General features: G+C 29.6%; 1 protein-coding gene across 1 annotated transcript in view; it reads left to right on the plus strand.

Annotated features, from left to right (window-relative positions):
* LOC111626477 (probable cation-transporting ATPase 13A3) overlaps positions 1 to 19,331 on the plus strand; it is a 52,710-nt gene extending 33,379 nt beyond the window's left edge. The window contains exons 6-10 of the mRNA XM_023369853.1: positions 5,676 to 5,742; positions 11,568 to 11,696; positions 11,815 to 11,973; positions 17,546 to 17,656; positions 19,312 to 19,331. Of these exons, the coding sequence (XP_023225621.1) occupies positions 5,676 to 5,742; positions 11,568 to 11,696; positions 11,815 to 11,973; positions 17,546 to 17,656; positions 19,312 to 19,331 (486 nt within the window). The remainder of the gene's footprint in view (positions 1 to 5,675; positions 5,743 to 11,567; positions 11,697 to 11,814; positions 11,974 to 17,545; positions 17,657 to 19,311) is intronic.
* The last annotated feature ends 348 nt before the right edge of the window (positions 19,332 to 19,679 follow it).

Here is a 19,679-nt window from a genome sequence, read left to right on the forward strand (position 1 = left end):
AAGAAACGAAATGACCAATGAAGTACGTATTTTGAAAATGTTGAGTCGAATTAGTCTAGAATCGATTAATTTTATGGAAGAAAACCTTTCAAACAGCCGTAGTCCATAAACTTCACATGTGTCGGGCTGTGATTGGCAAGAACTCGTACGAAATGGATTCATAAAGAACGGAATGTATCTACCGTGTTATAGGGGGGGTCGACTGTATATATTTTATATTTTTGATTTAATATATATTTTTGATTTATAATACAGTAATACCTTGACTTATGCTACCCCAACTTATGCAAACCTGGAGTTATGCGATTTTCAAATATCGTCGATTCATCTTTTGTTTGAGCACCACGCAACTCCCGATTACTCACTCCCCCCACATTATTGTTCAGCTTACATGTTCGGGCGTGTCATGTGGAATTGACACATAGCTACAATTTATTTTGTGTTATTTATTTCTGTGTTTGTTATATCTACGGAGCCTTGAGAGACTCTATGTGGTGATTTCTTGTAACCGTAAACTAATCAAAAGACGAGATAAGATTAATGAGAACATTTATTAGTTATATAGAACTGACTTGGATTTTACACAAATTGTGAAATTATACCCTGACTTACGCGAATTCGACTTACACGGTTATCGCTCGGTCCCACCTATTGCATAAGTTCGAATATATTACTGTATATGTAAATCAAAATTGTTTTTAACATAAATATTTTTTTTATTTGTACTTTTATTTGGAGGTGCAGAATATGTTCAATCATGCAGATGAAGTTCAGGGGAATTTGCAATATAAAAATTAATATTATGGCAACAGCCACAAAAATGGAATATATAAATGTAAACATCCATTAACCTGATTTTCCATTAATGCCAAACAATATGCTGGATTATATCAGGCTATAATTTGACTACTATTTAGTAATTAAATATTAAGTAATTTTACCTAGAGGTAGGCAGTTAGGCAAAATTACTTATTTAATGTATATATATATTAAAAGCAAAATGTTCCATCTCCACTGAAACTGAAATCAACATTTTACAAAGAAGGAGCATGTAAGTAGGTCATATCAGGTAACAGATAGGGTCTACAATTCATTCCTCAAAAGGACCACTTGTTAACTTCCTCTGTAGACTTAGATGAATTCATGGAAAGGGTTAATAAAGGGGAGGAAGGAATTTTTGTAGGAAAGGAGAGACAAAAAGACTTTACTTTTGACTCAGACTTGGAGTTGAAGAGATGGTTGTTCATTTGCTCCCAGAGCAACTATTCATTAAGTTTGATTTTTTAATAATGACCTTTGGTTATATACAGATATAGTTTTAGTTTTATATTATTTTGAATAATTTTATCTGTATATGTGTATATTCATACATATTAAAAGCAAAATGTTTTATCATAGCCACACACAAATAACATAAATTTAAAAATTAATTTGATTTACGTTTTGAAAATTTCACAGCATCTTTTAAACAGTTTTTAAAAACGTTTTACTTTTCAATTGATTTGATTTTAATTAGTTTTGATTTTATTTTTAATTTAGCTTTAGTTTTGGTATAAAGGCCAGTTTTAATTATACAGGGTGGACCAAAAAGAATATACGTATTTCAAACTGATATATTTATTAAACTATCGATAGTAGCAGTGTGCTGCGAGTATCGGAGGAACGAGTGCATTGTCTAGTTTGTCCCAGATGTCAGTTGTGCTTGGTTACAATGACGTATTCACAGTTGTTGTAAAATGGCTACGCCACAGCACAAAAGCTTTTGTATTCTTGAGCTTGCAAAGTGTAATTCCGTGATTACAGTGCAAAGACGTTTCCGGTTGAGGTACGAAATTGATCCTCCGAATGGATGGAACATTCGCAGATGGTACCGTCAGTTTGTTGACACAGGTTGTGTATGTAAAGGAAAGAGTCCTGGCCGACCTCGTGTATCTGAAGAAAATGTCGCACGGATTCAAGCTGCTTACCAACGTAGCCCTTCAAAATCAACACGTCGTGCCAGTCGGGAATTGCAGCTGCCTAAAACAACAGTTTGGCGTGTTTTGAGACGCAGGTTAGTTATGAAGCCCGGACCCCGGTTCCCGGACGGAACTCTTGCCCGGACCATTCGTGTCGCTGGTGGAGGACATATTGAACACCTGTAATCTAAACTAGAGAGTTTCATAAATATGTGTCCCAAGTTCCATAGTTGTATGTCTTACAGTTTATTAAATATATCAGTTTGAAATACGTATATTCTTTTTGGTCCACCCTGTATTATTATTTTTAGTTTTAATTAATTTTTACATTTAATTTATTCAGTATTAATTTAGTTTTAGTTTTTATAATTACTTTTAATAATTATTAATTTAATTTTGCCTGCATTTTTTTGAACCCTAATTACAATTTTTTTTATTTATTAATTGCAACTCTTTTTTTCTTTTGCAACATAACTATTGAAATTGTTTTAGATTTGTTTTGACAAAAGTTAATCAAATTTAAATATATTTTAATTTTTTTAAGTAATTTTGTTAATTTTTGTTTTATAAATTTGTTTGATGTTTAAATATTTTTTAAAATTTTAATTCTGAGCGAGTTAACATTAATTTAATTATTGGGCTACCTAGTTATTAAATAATAGCCAAATTATGAATCCAATATAATCTGGCAGATGTTTGCCCTTAAAAATGGAATAGCATTTTGGTTATGCTCCTAGACAATAATTGGGGAAATTGGCCAAAATACAGAAATATTGTGTTTTAAAAGTTAAATTGGAATGTTGTTTACTTCATTTCTACTCAGTTCAGTTGCTTATTACATTGCTGCCTACTTACACTGTTATGTGGTTGCAGCAAGGATGAGTCAGAGTTACCAAACCATAGCTTTGATTTTTATGAAAACTTGAAAATAAAAGAGAGTTAAAAAAAAAATTTCATTTTTTATTTCAAAACTTTTTTGATATAATTTTATGGTCAAAATTTCATATTGGCTTGAAATAAAACAAAATATTCATTTGTTTCCCTTGCATGGAATATTTGTAAATTAATAGACTGTGTTTAAAAACTTTTTTTGAATTGTCTCTATTAAATAGAAGTTTTATCATCATTTTAGAAATGTTATTTATCTTTACTTTTTTAAATTTTTGTAGATTTATTATAAAATAAAAAATATTAATGTTAAAATATATTTTAAAACAAAAATATGGTTGTTTTTTCAAATAGTAAAGAAAATGTCAGTCAAAATCTCTAAAAACTTTTATCTTTTTTGTCAAAAAGTAGGTGCATTTCTTAAATAATTTTTAAAAAAATTCTACAACTGTTGTAAAGAAATTTTTTGTTGTTAAAAAGTCCATTCATTAGCAAAAATACTCACAGTCACTCATGGTGTTGACTTCAGTTTTATTTATATTAGTCAATATATTAACAAATTTATAATTGTATGTACTATTGTGTGATGGTATGTGCTTATATTAAAGCATTCTTTTAATTATAAAAATTTTTGCATTAATTTATCAGTTTAATGTTGCACAACAAGTAATTAAATAGCTTATGTGTAATTTATATTATTTATTTTGAATATTCGAAACTACAGTGAGTGATCAGTTAATGAACAGTTCAGTTAACGATCAAATCAGATAATGAACACTTTTGTGAAAGATTTTTATGTTCGGACAACGAATACATGATCAGATAACGAACACCTCACAGAACAAACACAAGAAGAAACGACATAAAATAATGAATACTGATTGGTCTTCCCTTGTCTTCAGAAAACAATTCGAAACTTTTTGGAGCGCAGGAGATGTCAACATTGATGCTCAACTTGGTATATACTGATTGGATAGTATTCCTCCGAACTTTGAAACTCTCCCTTGTAATTCCAACCTTTTATTTTTCTGACAGAAACAATTTTTTTATAGTATTCCAGAGATTGTTGGGTGGGCACTTGTTAACAAGTGTCCACCCAACAGTCTCGGGAACCCAACAGTTTTTCATCGGTTTTTATGTTTGAAAGGTGAGAGTACTATGTATTGCAGCGCCATCTATGGCAATTCTAAATGTATATAGTTTGTAGTGCACCTGCGCACCTCAGTCAGTTCTGTACTGTTCATTGTTCAATAAAGACATGCTTGTTACTTGTTCTTACGAATCCATTTCCATCTTTCTTAATCTAATTCCGATGACAATACACACCACAGAGTATAATAGCAAAGGTAGAGAGTGGGCAGATGTCTGATGTCGCTGGGCAGTATGGCTTGAACAGGTCTACAGTAGGCTGCAGTTCAATCTTATCTAAGAAAGATGCTGTATTATCAAGAAGACTCAAGCAGCTTAAGAACAAAAATCATATCTGAGAAATAAAGAGCTCATAATGGAACTTGAAACAGATCTGACAACAGAAAAATGCCAAGAACTCTTGAATGAAGAACACCAAGAAACTCGGTGAGATATGTTTTCTTCTGAAAAAGAGAATTAACGTCGATATCTGCTATTAAACATTTTTTTTTGAAGAAGTGGGATGATGTCAGAACGACGGTCTTAGAATGGCATCCAAACCAGGTTGAGGTTAATAGGCTTAGGGATATCTACAATTACAATGCTATTAATTACTTCTGAAAAATCTTGAAGAAGAGAGAAAAGCAATCGATATTAGACAGGTTCTTTAATCCCCACAAACAGAAAAAACATGACTAATAAAAATACAAGACTGTGTATGTATGTATTTTTATTATTACATATAAATAAACATAGTAAGAAAGTAAATAAATAAAAACAAGAACTTATACTGGAATGAATAATATAAATAAAATAAAATAAACCTTTAACTATCCAGCAATAAATAATGTTTATTTATTGCTGAATAGTTAAAGGTTTATTTTATTTTATTTATAGTAAGAAAGTATATATTTTTTTTATTTTTTGGGGTCTCCAGAATGAATTAATCAAATTCCCATAAAAACCTATGGTAAATCGATAATTGGTTAACGAACAATTTGGATAGTGAACAAAGTCTTGGAACAGATTATGTTCATTAACTGATCACCTACTGTATGTAAAAATAATTATTAATTGAATTATAAATTGTTTTTTTATTTTGTGTACTAGTGTGTAATAATTATTGGGAAAATTTTGAGTCCTGAAAATATTCTGCACCTCTGTTATTATTTTAGAGTTTAACTAGTTTTGTTGTTCAGTAAACAGTAGTTTGTGTTTTGTTTTATTTATTTAACTCTTTATGTAAACTTTGCTTAAATTGGGCCAAAGTAATTTTAGTTTTGATGTGTGTTCCAATTAACCAGAATCCACTGTACTTCAAAAATTTATAAATTAAACAATCAAACATAATAGAGAGGTTGAGGCGCACGTTTTAAACATGTAAACGTGTACGTGTGACGTTCGGCGCCGCTTTCCCGTAAGCCTAAAAGTTTGACAATGGTGTTTGGATAGTCGGTGGAATCACGCTCGACATTCCAAACACCATCGTCAAACTTTTAGGCTTACGGGAAAGCGGCGCCGAACGTCACACGTACACGTTTACACGTTTAAAACGTGCGCCTCAACCTCTCTAATTAGTAAGAAAGGACTTAATATTATAAGAGTTTATTGTTTTAGTCTTATTTTCCTATATTAACATACAAATATTGAATCAATTAAATATTAAATTAAAAATTATCTGCATTCCTTTTTACATTATAGCAAAGTAAAGCATTAAGAGATGCAGTTCAATCTCAGTCAATAATTACAGTGTTGAGAGATGGAAAAGGTAATCTGTTTTATATTCAATAAATTAGTTATATGTTGAATTCATAAATTTTAACTAAAAATCTTCATTGTATTAAATTTATTTTACATACATAAACACTTTTAAAGAGTCTATCCCATTAAACCTTTTCTATTTATTCATTTATGATGATCTATTCTGTTTGATGTTCAGTTTACAGGTTAATGGCACCAGTAGTTGATTATTTAATGTTGTTTTGGATTTTGATATATTTTATTATGATAGGTAGTAATGTGAGATATGCGCGAATACCAGAGACAAAGAAACACAACTTTTATGATATGAAATTCTTTAATTCGCGCACAGAATACTGGAAATGTGGTTCGGATGTCAGCTACAATCTCTACCTTTGAACATTTACTTAATTCCAGTAACAAAATCTTTACGGACCAGTTATATAACGCGACAATTTCATAGTTTAATGACTATTCTACTTATAGAGTATACAATTATACCTTATAACTAAGCTTACGGCTAATTATTATCTTCTAAAGATGAAAATTAGGTCTAAGATAAGATAGGAATTGAAATATAAAGATGAGAGAAAAAGGAAGTCGGGTACCCAATGATTTCGGTGTGCTTCACGGGGAATTGTAGTAAGTGGGGGGTGAGCCTCTTGATTCACAGTGAAAGATAATTTCTTTCCTGTGGAAATTTTCTTGGTCTTCACTATACACTTTAAAACGCACGAAAACCCCCTTCTCAGTTTTCGTTAGCCTCCGTATTCTTTTCTCCTCGAAAAGTCTGTTTGGTCTCCACTCAGTTCATCAACCCAAGAGCCTTCTTCACATGTCCTTTCTTGCCCTATACTACACCCCAGAATGAACTCCTGGACCCCGTTATATCCTGAGGGTTACACACCTTCCCCTTTGTTACTCAGGGGTCACCTGCTGTTACACCGTTAAACAAAAGTAGGGAGAAACTTCCAGAAAGAAAGACAATAGAAATGAAGACAAAGGGAAATATATTTAATAAAAATATAAACTATAACTATACAATTATGGCATGTAGCCACAGTAACACAAAACGTAAAATTCATATATGAAAATAAAGTTTCTTCTATACTTGTCATGGAAAAAATTATTTTTTTTAGATCTTTGTTTACATTATGAAAAAAAAATAATTTAAATCACAGAGGCTGTTCATCCAGTAGTCGACCAGTGTATCTCACATTCATTTATGGCAATTTACAACTGAATTTTTTTTATTGAGATCCTCCCAAATGTGATAGCTGTGAAAGGATAAGATAGCTTAATAATAGGCATTTTACAAAAAATACACATCTGAAACAGAGCTCTCATTATCTTCTAAAGACCTGACAATGCTTCACATGATCAACTACAAGAAGAGGTGTTGGGCAATAATTTTTCCCATCACTGAGTGAGGCAACCTATTATTCTTACATTTCATTGAGAATGTGATCGTCTTATGATGCTTCCTGTGATGATGGCTTGCCTAAACCTGCTTTGATGGACTAATTATTATGCATGGATTTCATCTTACACAGTTGACTGCTTCTAGCAGTCATCTGTGTAAGCTGAAATACTGTAATGAAATGGGGGCTCTTATTGTTGACTGCTTCCAGCAGTCAACAATAGATACTAAATTTTATTCTAAATTAAACATTATACATTTTTCTTTTCTCTAGATTAAAGTTTTTAAAAGATGTCTGATATGTTTACTGCTTACTAATTTTGAAAATACATTGTTATATGATAGAAAATAGGTATATTTAAGTTTTTCTGTCATACAATAATACTTGTTTTCATATAAAATGATAATATTATAGAATCTCTCTTTATTAAATAATAATTTTTTTAATATTTCTTTCACTCTGAGAATGCCAAGCTAGGTCATTTAGAAAAAAACAATGATGGTGATTTTGTCTCACGAAAATTGAACTGACATTTTCTAATAAATATATGATAATTTTTTCTTGCTATCATCTAGATAACTTTATTTAATATTTACAAAACTATACAGGGTGTCCCATTAAGACTGCAAAAACTCTGCAGAGTGAGAATGGTTCTTTGATAATTTTTTATGTACTCTGAGTGTACATAAAAAATGATCGAAGAACCATACCTCTACAACCCATAGTTTTTGAGAAAAATGCAAAAGTAAAAGTATGACATCACATTCAGTGCACAAAATATAAGCTTTATTGGAAACACAAACATCGGCACCTGTATATTATATTGTGACAAATGCAAGAAGCATCCACTATGCTTCCACACCATTTGACCGAAAGGTCAACATTGCATTTGTGATGACAGTATCATCAGGACTGACATCACTGTATCTTTCAGGTAGACACAGAAATCGTGATGGCTGCTAAGTTTGCTTTTGCATGAACGGTCGCGTCTGTAAGCAGTTGGACTTGAGATGGAAGAGGTCTGAGATACAGTGCGTCTTAAAGAAGTGCACCAAACAGGATTAACAATAACAAATATCCATTTATTTATCATAAGCTATTTACAAATAGGAATCATATATAATATTTAGCATTTGAAAGGCTGAACATTAGTTATTGGCTATCATGTTGTATATTATTACTATTGGCCCTTGTATATTATATAAGGCTAGCATATTATAACTAAAAGCTATTGTAACTAACCTTGTAAGTCCTAGTCTTGAGAGAGTGTACATAGATTTGTAGGCAGATAAATACCTTGTAGAAAATTTGAAGATTGCTGACTGGTTTGATGACTTAACAAATTGATAACTCAGAAGTTTCAATGGAAGACTCTTGATAGTAGGTAAATGGATTGTCCAGATAACAGGAGAATTGTTGGAGGGAGGTATCCGATGTGTATAAGAGATCTGAGAACTCATGCATGTAAGGTGTCTGAGTGTGGTAAGTTCGATGTGTGTAAGGTATCAAGAATGTGTACAAACCCTTTGTGATAGACAAAACTCCTCTGTTGTCATCGGACATCACCTTTTATTTAGGTCCTCCCCTCTTTCTTATGCCCTTTTTTTGGTAATGTAAATCTCCATGTCCAATAGCAATTTGTTAGTTAGGTTCCTGGTGACACATTCAGTGTATTATCTTGGAAAGGAAGTGACTCCAGGATGAAAGATACAATCATATCCATTGCATTTAATAATCGTGGGAAAATTTTAAACACAATTAACAAAATTTTATTCAAAAATTTTGTTAATTGTGTTTAACAAAATTTAGAAAATCAGTATTTAGAAAAAATATATCAACAGAAATCTAAATATTGCTTCAGAATTAATATGTAAATTTTGAAAAAATGAATTTATAAAGATTTGTAACTTTTGTAAATTCATTTTTCAAAATTCCTGGATCTGACAAAATTTTATTCAAAAATTTTGTCAGATCCAGGTTCTCACAACATTATGCTTAGATAGGAAGATGCTCAAAATGACCACTGCGATTATCAAGGCATGCATGCATATACCATAGAATGGCTGATAGCACACGAACTTGGTTGTCTGTCTATATGCTGTGTTCATTTGTGGACAACACAATGCTGGATCATCTGCAGTCAGCCATTCTATGGCATGTATATGCATGCCTTGATCTGCATGATGGTCAGTTTGAGCATCTTCCTATATAAACATAATGTCATATGCAAGTACAGATGTTCATGTTTCCAATAAAGCTTATGTTTTGGGCACCAGATGTGATGTCATACTTTTTCTTTTTGCATTTTTCTTTTGAAAACTATGGGTCCTATAGGTTTGGTTTTTGGGTCAGTTTTATGTACTTTGAGTGAAGCTTCTTGCTCTGCAGACTTTGTGTGGTCTTGACAGGAACCCTGTATAATTTATAAATTTTGAAAAATGAATTTACAAAAGTTACAAATCTTTATAAATTCATTTTTTCAAAATTTACATATTAATTCTGAAGCAATATTTAGATTTCTGTTGATATATTTTTTCTAAATACTGATTTTCTAAAATAATAAAGTTTAAATGTATATTATTATTTTATTAAATGAACTAATGAATTTGTTACTTTTCAAGTTTTATGTTTGTGATTTTAGATGTTTTTTAATAATTAAATTTATTTTTATTCAGATTTATTATATTTACATTAATTTAAATTTTTGTAGACTTCATGTTGATAATAATAAAACTTCAATAAAAACTGCTAATTTTAGAAAATGTTTAAAATTCAGTTTTATTTTCTATAAATTTATGAATGTTATAAAAGTAAAGTTAATTAAATAATTTATTCTTGGATCATTTAGAATTTCTCCAGTTTTATCTGATGATAAGTACTGACTTTTCAATAATTGATTCCTAGAAATTTTAAACTATTATTGAGAGTCAACAAAAAAATTGTAACATTAATTAGCACATCCTTCACATAGTTCTTGTGAATTATGTAACATTGAAAATGGGACATGTAGATAAAAATTTAAAAAGATAATTCATTTATGTGACTTATTAAATGTTAAAATAAAAACAACTATTTTTTAAAATATTAAAAGTTTTGTTTATTTTCAAAAAAATATTTTTATTTATTTTATTTTAAGAATAAGCAACAACTTTTTAAAAAATTCATCGTTCTTAGTGATAAAAGAAGAGAGATACAAAGTATTAAAATTTTCTGTAATAAAAAACTCACAATTGAATGTTATAGAATTTTTTTATTTGATTAATAGTATATTAAGTATATCTGATTTCATTACTGAATGATGAAAGAAATTTAACAGATAAAACTTCTATAGAAAAAGTTAAATTTTTAATGCTTAAAAGCATTCTCAAAAAGCAATTTTTATCTGTTATGAGATTTGTTAAAAATTAATTGAAAATTAGGATTTTGTATGTGATTCTACATATAAATTGACGGTTAAGAATAACTGTTTTGTAATAGTTGTATAGTTTGATTTATGAATGGAGCTCTCTTAAATTATTAAATTTAACAAGTTAAAAAAGTAACAAGTATTCGTGGCACACAAATGTGCACTTTCTACATACTTCTTACATTTTTTGTCTTTTCTTTCTTTTGTTTAAAATTTGTCTATCTGGATTTATTAGTCTTTCATGTTTAAAAAAAAAAAAAAAAAAAAAAAAACACAATACAGCTTGAACCTCATGCTAAATATCACATAAAAAGAAAGTAAAAACACATTGAGTGTGGCATTAACAGTTTTTTATTTTCACTAGCACTTTCAATGAACTTATGTTCATCATTTGCAGGAAAATGAAATTTAAAATATTTTAAACTTAGTTCACTTGAAGATGATGAACATTTGTTGAAAGCGCTAGTGAAAATAAAAAACTGTTAAGGCCACACTAAGTGTGTTTTTACTTTCTTTTTTTTTTTTTAAATAGAAACTAATGTAAACTAATTAGCATTATCTAAATAAATAATTAAAAGGGATCAGCTACAATTTTAACAGAATAAATGAGAGAATAGATGATATTAAGAAAACTTTAAATGGAAAATAATAACTGTAAATAATTATTTTGATAATTAATAATAAATATATTTTTATTATGTATAGTTTTCATATATTTCAAGTTCATATTGTGAATTAATATTAAAAAATAACCTTAAAACAATTTTATCTATTTCAATTTAAGTGTTTGTTATTAAAAATAATAATAATAAATTAGGTGGATAATGTCTACTTTGTAACTTGCACTATTGGACTTTTCTATCCAGTAGACATTAGTTTTATGTGGAAATTTAGATCCAGTAGATTCTATTGTGCTGTTTATGTATAAAATTTATTTTCAATTTAACTGGATTTTTGAGTCATCTACATTAGTAAATTATTTGATAACAATAAAAATATTAAAAAATTGCTGTTCTCTTTCATTAGAAGTATGTAAATCATCACATGAATTAGTTCCAGGAGATGTTGTTATTCTTCCAAAGAATTCCATAACAATGGAATGTGATGCTATTCTCATAAGTGGAAATTGTGTTGTTAATGAAAGTATGCTGACAGGTAAGTCTTTACTTACAGTAAACTTAACTTTTTTAATCTTGTTATATTTCATAGATTTTTAAAAATAATTTTATTTAATAATAACTTCAAAATGTTTTTTATTGATCCATTCTTCTAGGTGAAAGTATACCAATTACAAAAATACCTATCTCTAATGACCCATCCCAAATTTATTCACCCCTTATTCATAAAAGAAATACTTTATTTTGTGGAACAGAGATTTTGCATAGTAGACCATGTGCTGATCAATCTGTTAAAGCAGTTGTTTATCGAACAGGTAAAAAATATATGCCTTATTAGGTTAAATATATGCACATGCCTTAATTTATAATTTTATATCTTAATATTTGCAATTTTTGTCATTTTATATCAATTAGTTACATCTTTGTTTCCATTCAAATAACTTGAAAGTTCTTTTTGAATTGTATTAATAAATAAAATTCAAAAATAATTGCTGAAGATCATCTATTGGAATGGCATAATTTTTCACTTTTATGTTTGTTTTTACTTATTTTGTTATTTTGTAATATTATATTCTGTTTGTTACCTGTAGTTGTAACTCTCATATAGCTGTTATTACATTATTATTGACAAGACTATGTCTTGTTTATAAAATCACAGTGCCATCCTGACTTACCAGCTTAGAGGTATAAAGGAGTACATGTCAGGAGTTGCAATTTGGCACAGAGCATTAGGTGCCCAAATCATGCATGCATAAAAAAACAGACTTGTCTTACTCAGGGGACTGAGAACCAAATCAAAATAAAATACAAAATGGCAACACTCTTTCTACAAACAGGCACTAGTGCGAGATTTGTGCATGCATTGCTTGTTGGGAAGTTGAAAATGCAAACGTTGCAAAATTGGGTGAATTCAAGCTCTGAATGATCTGTTTGGGACCTTCACAGAGCTGTAGAGTATAGTGATAGGAACAAAAAAGTCAAAGGAACCATACCTGGGTGGGTGAAGGGTCACCCGGGTATGGTTCTTTTGACTTTTTTGTTCCTATCACTATACTCTACAGCTCTGTCAAGAAGCTGTCCAGTCAAAAGAACCATACCTGGGCAGGTGGGTGAAGGGTTGCCCACCTGGGTATGGTTCATGAGATATAGGACTCCCAAAATGACACTGTGAACTTTTTTGAAACTAGATGGCACTAGTCGTTATAATTTTGTATTAAAACTAACTTCTAAAATATAAATTTTTTTTTTTTACATTTATAATATATATATATATCGTTTGTTGTGCAAAATAAAAAAAATAATTTTGGACAATACAATAGCACGATTATTTTTTCAAAAATGGGAAATTTTCATTAGGCGTTGACAAAAATTCAACTCGGGGCAACACATAATGAGAGAAATTTTGACATTGGATAGGTTAATTTCACCAAAAGTGCATTGTGGATGACCTCGTGGTTATGGCCATATCATTAAAACTTTGCTGGCTGAGGCCAGCAAAGTTTTAATGATTGTGCTGGGTTAAACGTTAGACACCCATTTCTTGATAGGGAATTGCCACTTTACATAGCAAATTTTGTGTTGATGGAAACCAGTGATACCAAAGAAGATTGGAGAATGAGAATGAGATCCATCGTGAGTGTGAAAGTGATCTCACTTAGTAGTGAGTCTCCGAGACATAGTCTTGTCCCAAATATGGCCTTGTCATTTTACTTGTTTATTTACACTCTACACTAATTAAATTGTATGAGACATTCCATGACATAATCCTCACATAAATTAAGAGATTACTATATCACATTATTATTTTTAAAATTTTAATAATTGTATTTTTTAGTTTTTAAAATTTCGCAATTTTCTGAAAGTTTGTTTTTTCAGAGTTGTTTACATAAAAGAATTATGCTGAGATTTCATTCATTAATGTCATGTTTATCTGAAATTGAAATTGTAATAATCAAATAATAGTACACTAGAGTCCCAGAAACTCTACTGTAAATAACTCAACATTCTGTAAAACTCTGTTATTCAAAAACAAAATACATGTAATATAATTTTTACATTTTGTAACTTAACCCTGGGATTAAATAAATTATTGTTCTTCACTGGTGACACTTGATAATAGCATCAAATTCACATATTAACAAAGAATATAATCTTTTTCTAAAATGCTACTGCAAAATGCCATGACACAATGTCACTAAATAAAAGTGGCCACTGAATAGCCAATATTTTTAAAATTAAAATTTAACTACAAAGAGAAGTAGTCACTAATGGTATCTAGTTAATATGTATATGAATTTGCACATATAGTATATTTACAAAAATTCCATTTTTTAGACTAGCATCATAGATTTCTCTTATTTTACGTTAACACAGGAAAACTCATCATTTTCAGTAACTTGCCACCTTCTCAGTCCACAAAAAGTCAAGTTTATGGGACTCTAATGTATGTATTTAAAGGAAAATTTTGTAATTGAAGATACATTTTTGAAATTGCCAGAATTTAATGTGGATAACTTGTAATGGCACATATTCTCCAAAAAATTGCTAGAACAGAAATAAAACTTTTACATAACCTGCATTGTTTATCTTATGTTTTTGGAGTAACCATTGAGATATGATATCAGCAAGTGTCGGGACACTTGCTGATATCATACTTTAAAAAGGTCACATCTCAAGTATTAAGACATTGTTTTTCCTATTTCATTTTAGTTAGCAAAGTTCATTGTAGATATAATTATAAAATAAGTGAAACAGAAAAACAGAATACTGATGTCAAACCTCCCAAACTTATGTTTAAGATACAAATGGCTACCAAACAACAAAATTAATTTATTTTATTTTATCATGTTATTTCTGTTTTATTTACCAAATAATATTAATAAAATATATAATAATTAGTGTCTATCTTACACATAGACAAATGATCTATTTGTCTATTTAGGGCCTGGTAATTCAAAAAGCTTGCTTGTCTCAAATTTTGAATTTTATTTTTAATTTTAAATGAAAAGAAAAATGTAAAACAGTGTGAAGTCATGGTAATTAATTTCTTTACAACACATTCTGTAATATAAAATGCAGTCCCAAAGAGCGCAAAAACATTAGAGAATGTAAGAAGATGCAATACATGCAAATTTGCACATTGAAAATTGAACAAACACTTCTAAAGTGTTAAATTTTATTCTAGGAAATAAAACTGTGTTCATTCTTTTAAGTTTAGAAACTTAAGGATGTATGTAACATTATCTATCAGTAGTGCTAATGGTGAAAGATCCTTCTTTATCTTAAAACAGATAAAAAATTATTTAAGGAATTCTTTGGATTTTAATAATTAATTCTGATTTAAGCTCCAAGACTGACTTGAACATGTTAACATGTTCAAGTCAGTCTTGGAGCTTAAATCAGAATTAATTATTAAAATCCAAAGAATTCCTTAAATAATTTTTTATCTGTTTTAAGNACAAACTTAGAAATATAAATCAACGTGTATATTAAGATGTAGTACTTGTTATTTCAATAATAAGAGTCCTAAATTTATAATAAAAAAAAAATTGTTACTCATTACTTGAACATGTTAACATGTTCAAGTCAGTCTTGGAGCTTAAATCAGAATTAATTTACAAATTAGATTTTGATATAATGACAGATAAATTTTATGAAATAAATGCCAGGAATAAAGCATGATACTGCATGTTAATAACAGATGAAATAATTGTACCCATATGCTTAAATAACTTAATTATTTTGTTTTCTAATTTCTGAAGATTGTTTTGTTTTGTGAAATGTTTTATTTTTTTACACCATAATGTTAGTTGTGCTTGAATATAGGTATCCAACAAATATAAGTATGGTTGACAAATTTATTGTTGTCATCTTCAGGTAAAATCCTGTTTAGAACATAGAATAACTTGTATTCAAATTAAAATGGTAAACAAATTTTTGAATGAGCTTGTACATAATGTGCCTGCAAGTTAAAAGTATGGAAACATGTGCAATAGGTAATAAAACTATAATATTGGGGTTTACCTTAACAGTATAAAATAACTGATAGCTTAAATAAAACAAATAAATAGCCAATGTTTCATCTATTTATAAAGCACTACCATAAGTCAGGAAGATCTAATGTAGGTCAATTGATGGTATTGATGGTTAAAATATATAGTATTTTCTAGATGAATAATAATTCACTACATTAATGCAAAAGCTTTACATCAGCCCATACAGGTTAATAATTAAATTCAAATGTTTGTATGCTTGTAAGAAGACTAATAAAATACCAGAGCAATATTGCCTGTAGGAAGTGTGCAACTGAGATTGCTAGGCACTATGAACCCCTAGGGGCTGATTTGAAGCTATTGAATCAATGTGGTAAAAGAAGTATATTATTCATCTGGCAAACTCTACATACTTTGACCAATAATACTATCAATAGATCCACATTACATCTTCCTGACTAATAGGTAGTGTTTTATAAACAGATGAAAAATAAAACAAATAAAACCACTGAAAAGCAGTCAAAAATATCAAAAATGGTACCATTAGCTGCAAAGATTGTGGGCACCATACCCATATAAAAACCATTTAAAACAATATTTTTTTATTCTAATGTTTTCAATCGAAAACATTAGAATAAAGAAATATTACTGCATTAAATAGTTTTTAGAGTGGTTATTTGTAAATATACAATACTGCTTTAGTACAATTTCAGTTTGTAAAAGAATAATTATGGCACCATGTTTTGGACACACAAAGGAGTGCATTCTGATTAAATTTTATAGGATGCAGGAACCATAAATGCTGCCTTTAATGTCCAGACATTAAAGAAACTACCATGCATTGTGCAACAAACATCCTGCAGTGTAACAATACTTATCCCTGTTCTGTCTGTCTCACTGGGGAGAGATTGAGAAAATGGGATGGAAATTCTTCCTTACCTTTCCTACAGTCCTGATCTGGCACCCACTCATTGGATTTGTGTAGAATCAGGTGTGAGGCCAATTATATATGAACAATCCAACAAGCTGTGCATCAGTATCTTTGGGCTGCTAGAATGGAGTTGTTTTGCAGAAGTATATTTCAACTTCCAAAACAAAAAATATTAAACATTTTTAACATATTTTAAACTGTACATGTAAAGTTCAGTATTACTGTACAGTAATACCCCGAACTTATGTGATAGGTGGGACCGAGCGATAACCGCGTAAGTCGGGGTATAATTTCTCAATGTGTGTAAAATCCAAGTCAAATGCAAGCAAGCTAATAAATGTTCTCGTTAATCTTATCTCGTCTTTTGATTCGTTCATTGTTACAAGAAATCACACAGAGTCTCTCGAGTCTCCGTAGATATAACAAATACAGAAATCAATAACACAAAATAAATTGTAGCTATGTGTCGATTCCGCGCGACACGTCCGAACATGTAAGTTGAACAATAGTGTGAGGAAGTGAGTAATCAAGAGTTGCGTGGTGCTCAAACAAAAGACGAATCGACGAGATTTGAAAATCGCGTAACTCTGGGTTCGCGTAAATCGGGGTAGCGTAAGTCGAGGTATTACTGTACTAGAGATTACCATTCCCCATTAACAATAGATATCCCTATAAAACCATGTAACTAACAATACACATAAATATGATACAAAGTACATAAAACTCAAAACATTACAAGGCTGAAAAATAATGTGTTCAGAAACAAACTTAGAAATATAAATCAACGTGTATATTAAGATGTAGTACTTGTTATTTCAATAATAAGAGTCCTAAATTTATAATAAAAAAAAAATTGTTACTCATTACTTTTAGTATGACTTACATAATACTTATTTTAGATAAATGTTATAAAATTTTTATATTTTTGCATAATAATAGAAAGCTATTTCATAACTTTTTAAGGTTTTAATACATCAAAAGGAGAACTTGTAAGGGCAATACTTTTCCCAAAATCTGTTGATTTTAAACTATATAGAGATTTATTTAAAAGTATGTTGGCTCTTCTTATTCTAGGTAAGCTACCTAAAGTTTTTTTATTCTTTGCTTATTTTGTAAATAATAATAAAAACTTCAAATTAAGAATACTATTTTGCTTTTTATAATTTTAATTTTTTTATTTGTTTAAGATTTTATTTAAAATATAAATTTTATAAAAATATTTGAAAATATATTATACTGTATATTGTATAATATTGTTGAAGTAATTATCATAATTTTGGATAGATAATCCAAAGTCGCATATAACCCACAGAAAATTGCATGAATGAAAATAAAACATTTGTATAATCCATCCTATCATATACCCCACACCTCAGGGGCAGCCATTGAAAGCAAGATACATTTGTCATCTTAAGCACTAAAATATTGCTTTTTCTGTTGTAACAAATTATTGTATATATAAACACCAAGTCCAAATATTATATAATAATTTTATTAATTTCCAAATTATCTGAATTATACTGTAGTTTGGATAACTGTTAATAATTATCCTAAGACCTTGGATATATGATGCAACCTGTTCAAGGTTGCATCATATATAAACTTATTCATAAAATTCATCACATCAAAAAAAGTGCTTCAAAAGTGATGCTGTTCCTTTCATGTTGGTATTTATTCTGGAGTTGTACCTTAAAACTTTTGCTGTAAACTGTGTCCTATAACTTACATAAGAGCATCTTATCCATGAAAAAGTCATCATTCCTGTACAAGTTTTACTTCTGTGGCTTGTACATGAAGGTGGTCAATAGCCAAAGTTTTAGAGTAATATAAAATATTTTCTAAAGGTAAGAGGTTAGACTGCTATCTTATACTAACATTTAACTAATAATTAGAATAATTTTTTAAATTAAATTTAATAAGTATTAAATTTAGTTCAAAATAATAAGTAACAAAATTGAAATCAAAGATTACATTTCCATTTTGCTTTAGTTTTTTAAACTCTGTAATAATCTGCTTTACATCAATTAATACACAAGTGCATACTTGCTTGTTGTCTTTACTAATGTGCGTTTGAAGACACCATCCATGTGTTACCAAATATAGATGGTATCTTCAAACACACAGTAGTATTTAGCCTTAACAGGAAAGTGATTACTAAGAAATCTTTTGAAATACTCAGAAATTCATTTCTGTACTTATTTGACCACCAATAAAATTTAATTGCAGGTGTTTATGAAATGTCCCAATTATGTAAATTGAGTGTAAAACTAATTATTGTTTTTTTTTATGACTAATTTATTTTCTCCTAATAATAATAATAATAATAATATTATTATCTCAGGGTTAGTAACACTTCCATACAAACAAATNACACTGACACACACATTTAATTTTAGTTTTGTTTTGGTTGCTATGCCTTGACTCTGGTCCGGCATAGTACACAGCCACCGGTTTAAACCGAGTATTATCTACTAAACCCAATATAATAATAATAAGCACAGAGCCCAAACGGTTAGGAGTTGAAAGTTGAAATTTGGTACACAGTTAGGGTGCGTCACAAGTACTCACACTAAGAAGAGATTTTCAAAATTCTCCCTACCGAGGGAGAGGGAGAGGATTAAGGCTTACCCTGAAGAACTCGGCTTCTATTGTACTATTTTAGATGTGGTTTTTTGCATTTTTGTGGGAAATAGAACATATTTTTAGACTCGTAAAAATTCTCTAATTAGTCTGGAAATGGAGGACCTAATTCTTNACACACATTTAATTTTAGTTTTGTTTTGGTTGCTATGCCTTGACTCTGGTCCGGCATAATACACAGCCACCGGTTTAAACCGAGTATTATCTACTAAACCCAACATAATAATAATAATAATAAGCGCAGAGCCCAAATGGTTAGGAGTTGAAAGTTGGTATACAGTTAGGGTAGGTCACAAAAACGCACACTAAGAAGGGATTTTTTGAAATTCCCCCGGGGGAGAGAGACAGGATTAAGGTTTCGACAATGGAAGTGTTAAGTAACAATGGAAGTGTTAAGAATGGAAGTGTCAACATTGAAAGTTTTAACAATGGAATTGTTAAGAGAAAGCAATGTGCA

This window comes from Centruroides sculpturatus, unplaced genomic scaffold, assembly GCF_000671375.1.
Source record: "Centruroides sculpturatus isolate CEXI.00-Female unplaced genomic scaffold, Cexi_2.0 scaffold391, whole genome shotgun sequence".
Taxonomy (NCBI): Eukaryota; Metazoa; Arthropoda; class Arachnida; order Scorpiones; family Buthidae; genus Centruroides; species Centruroides sculpturatus.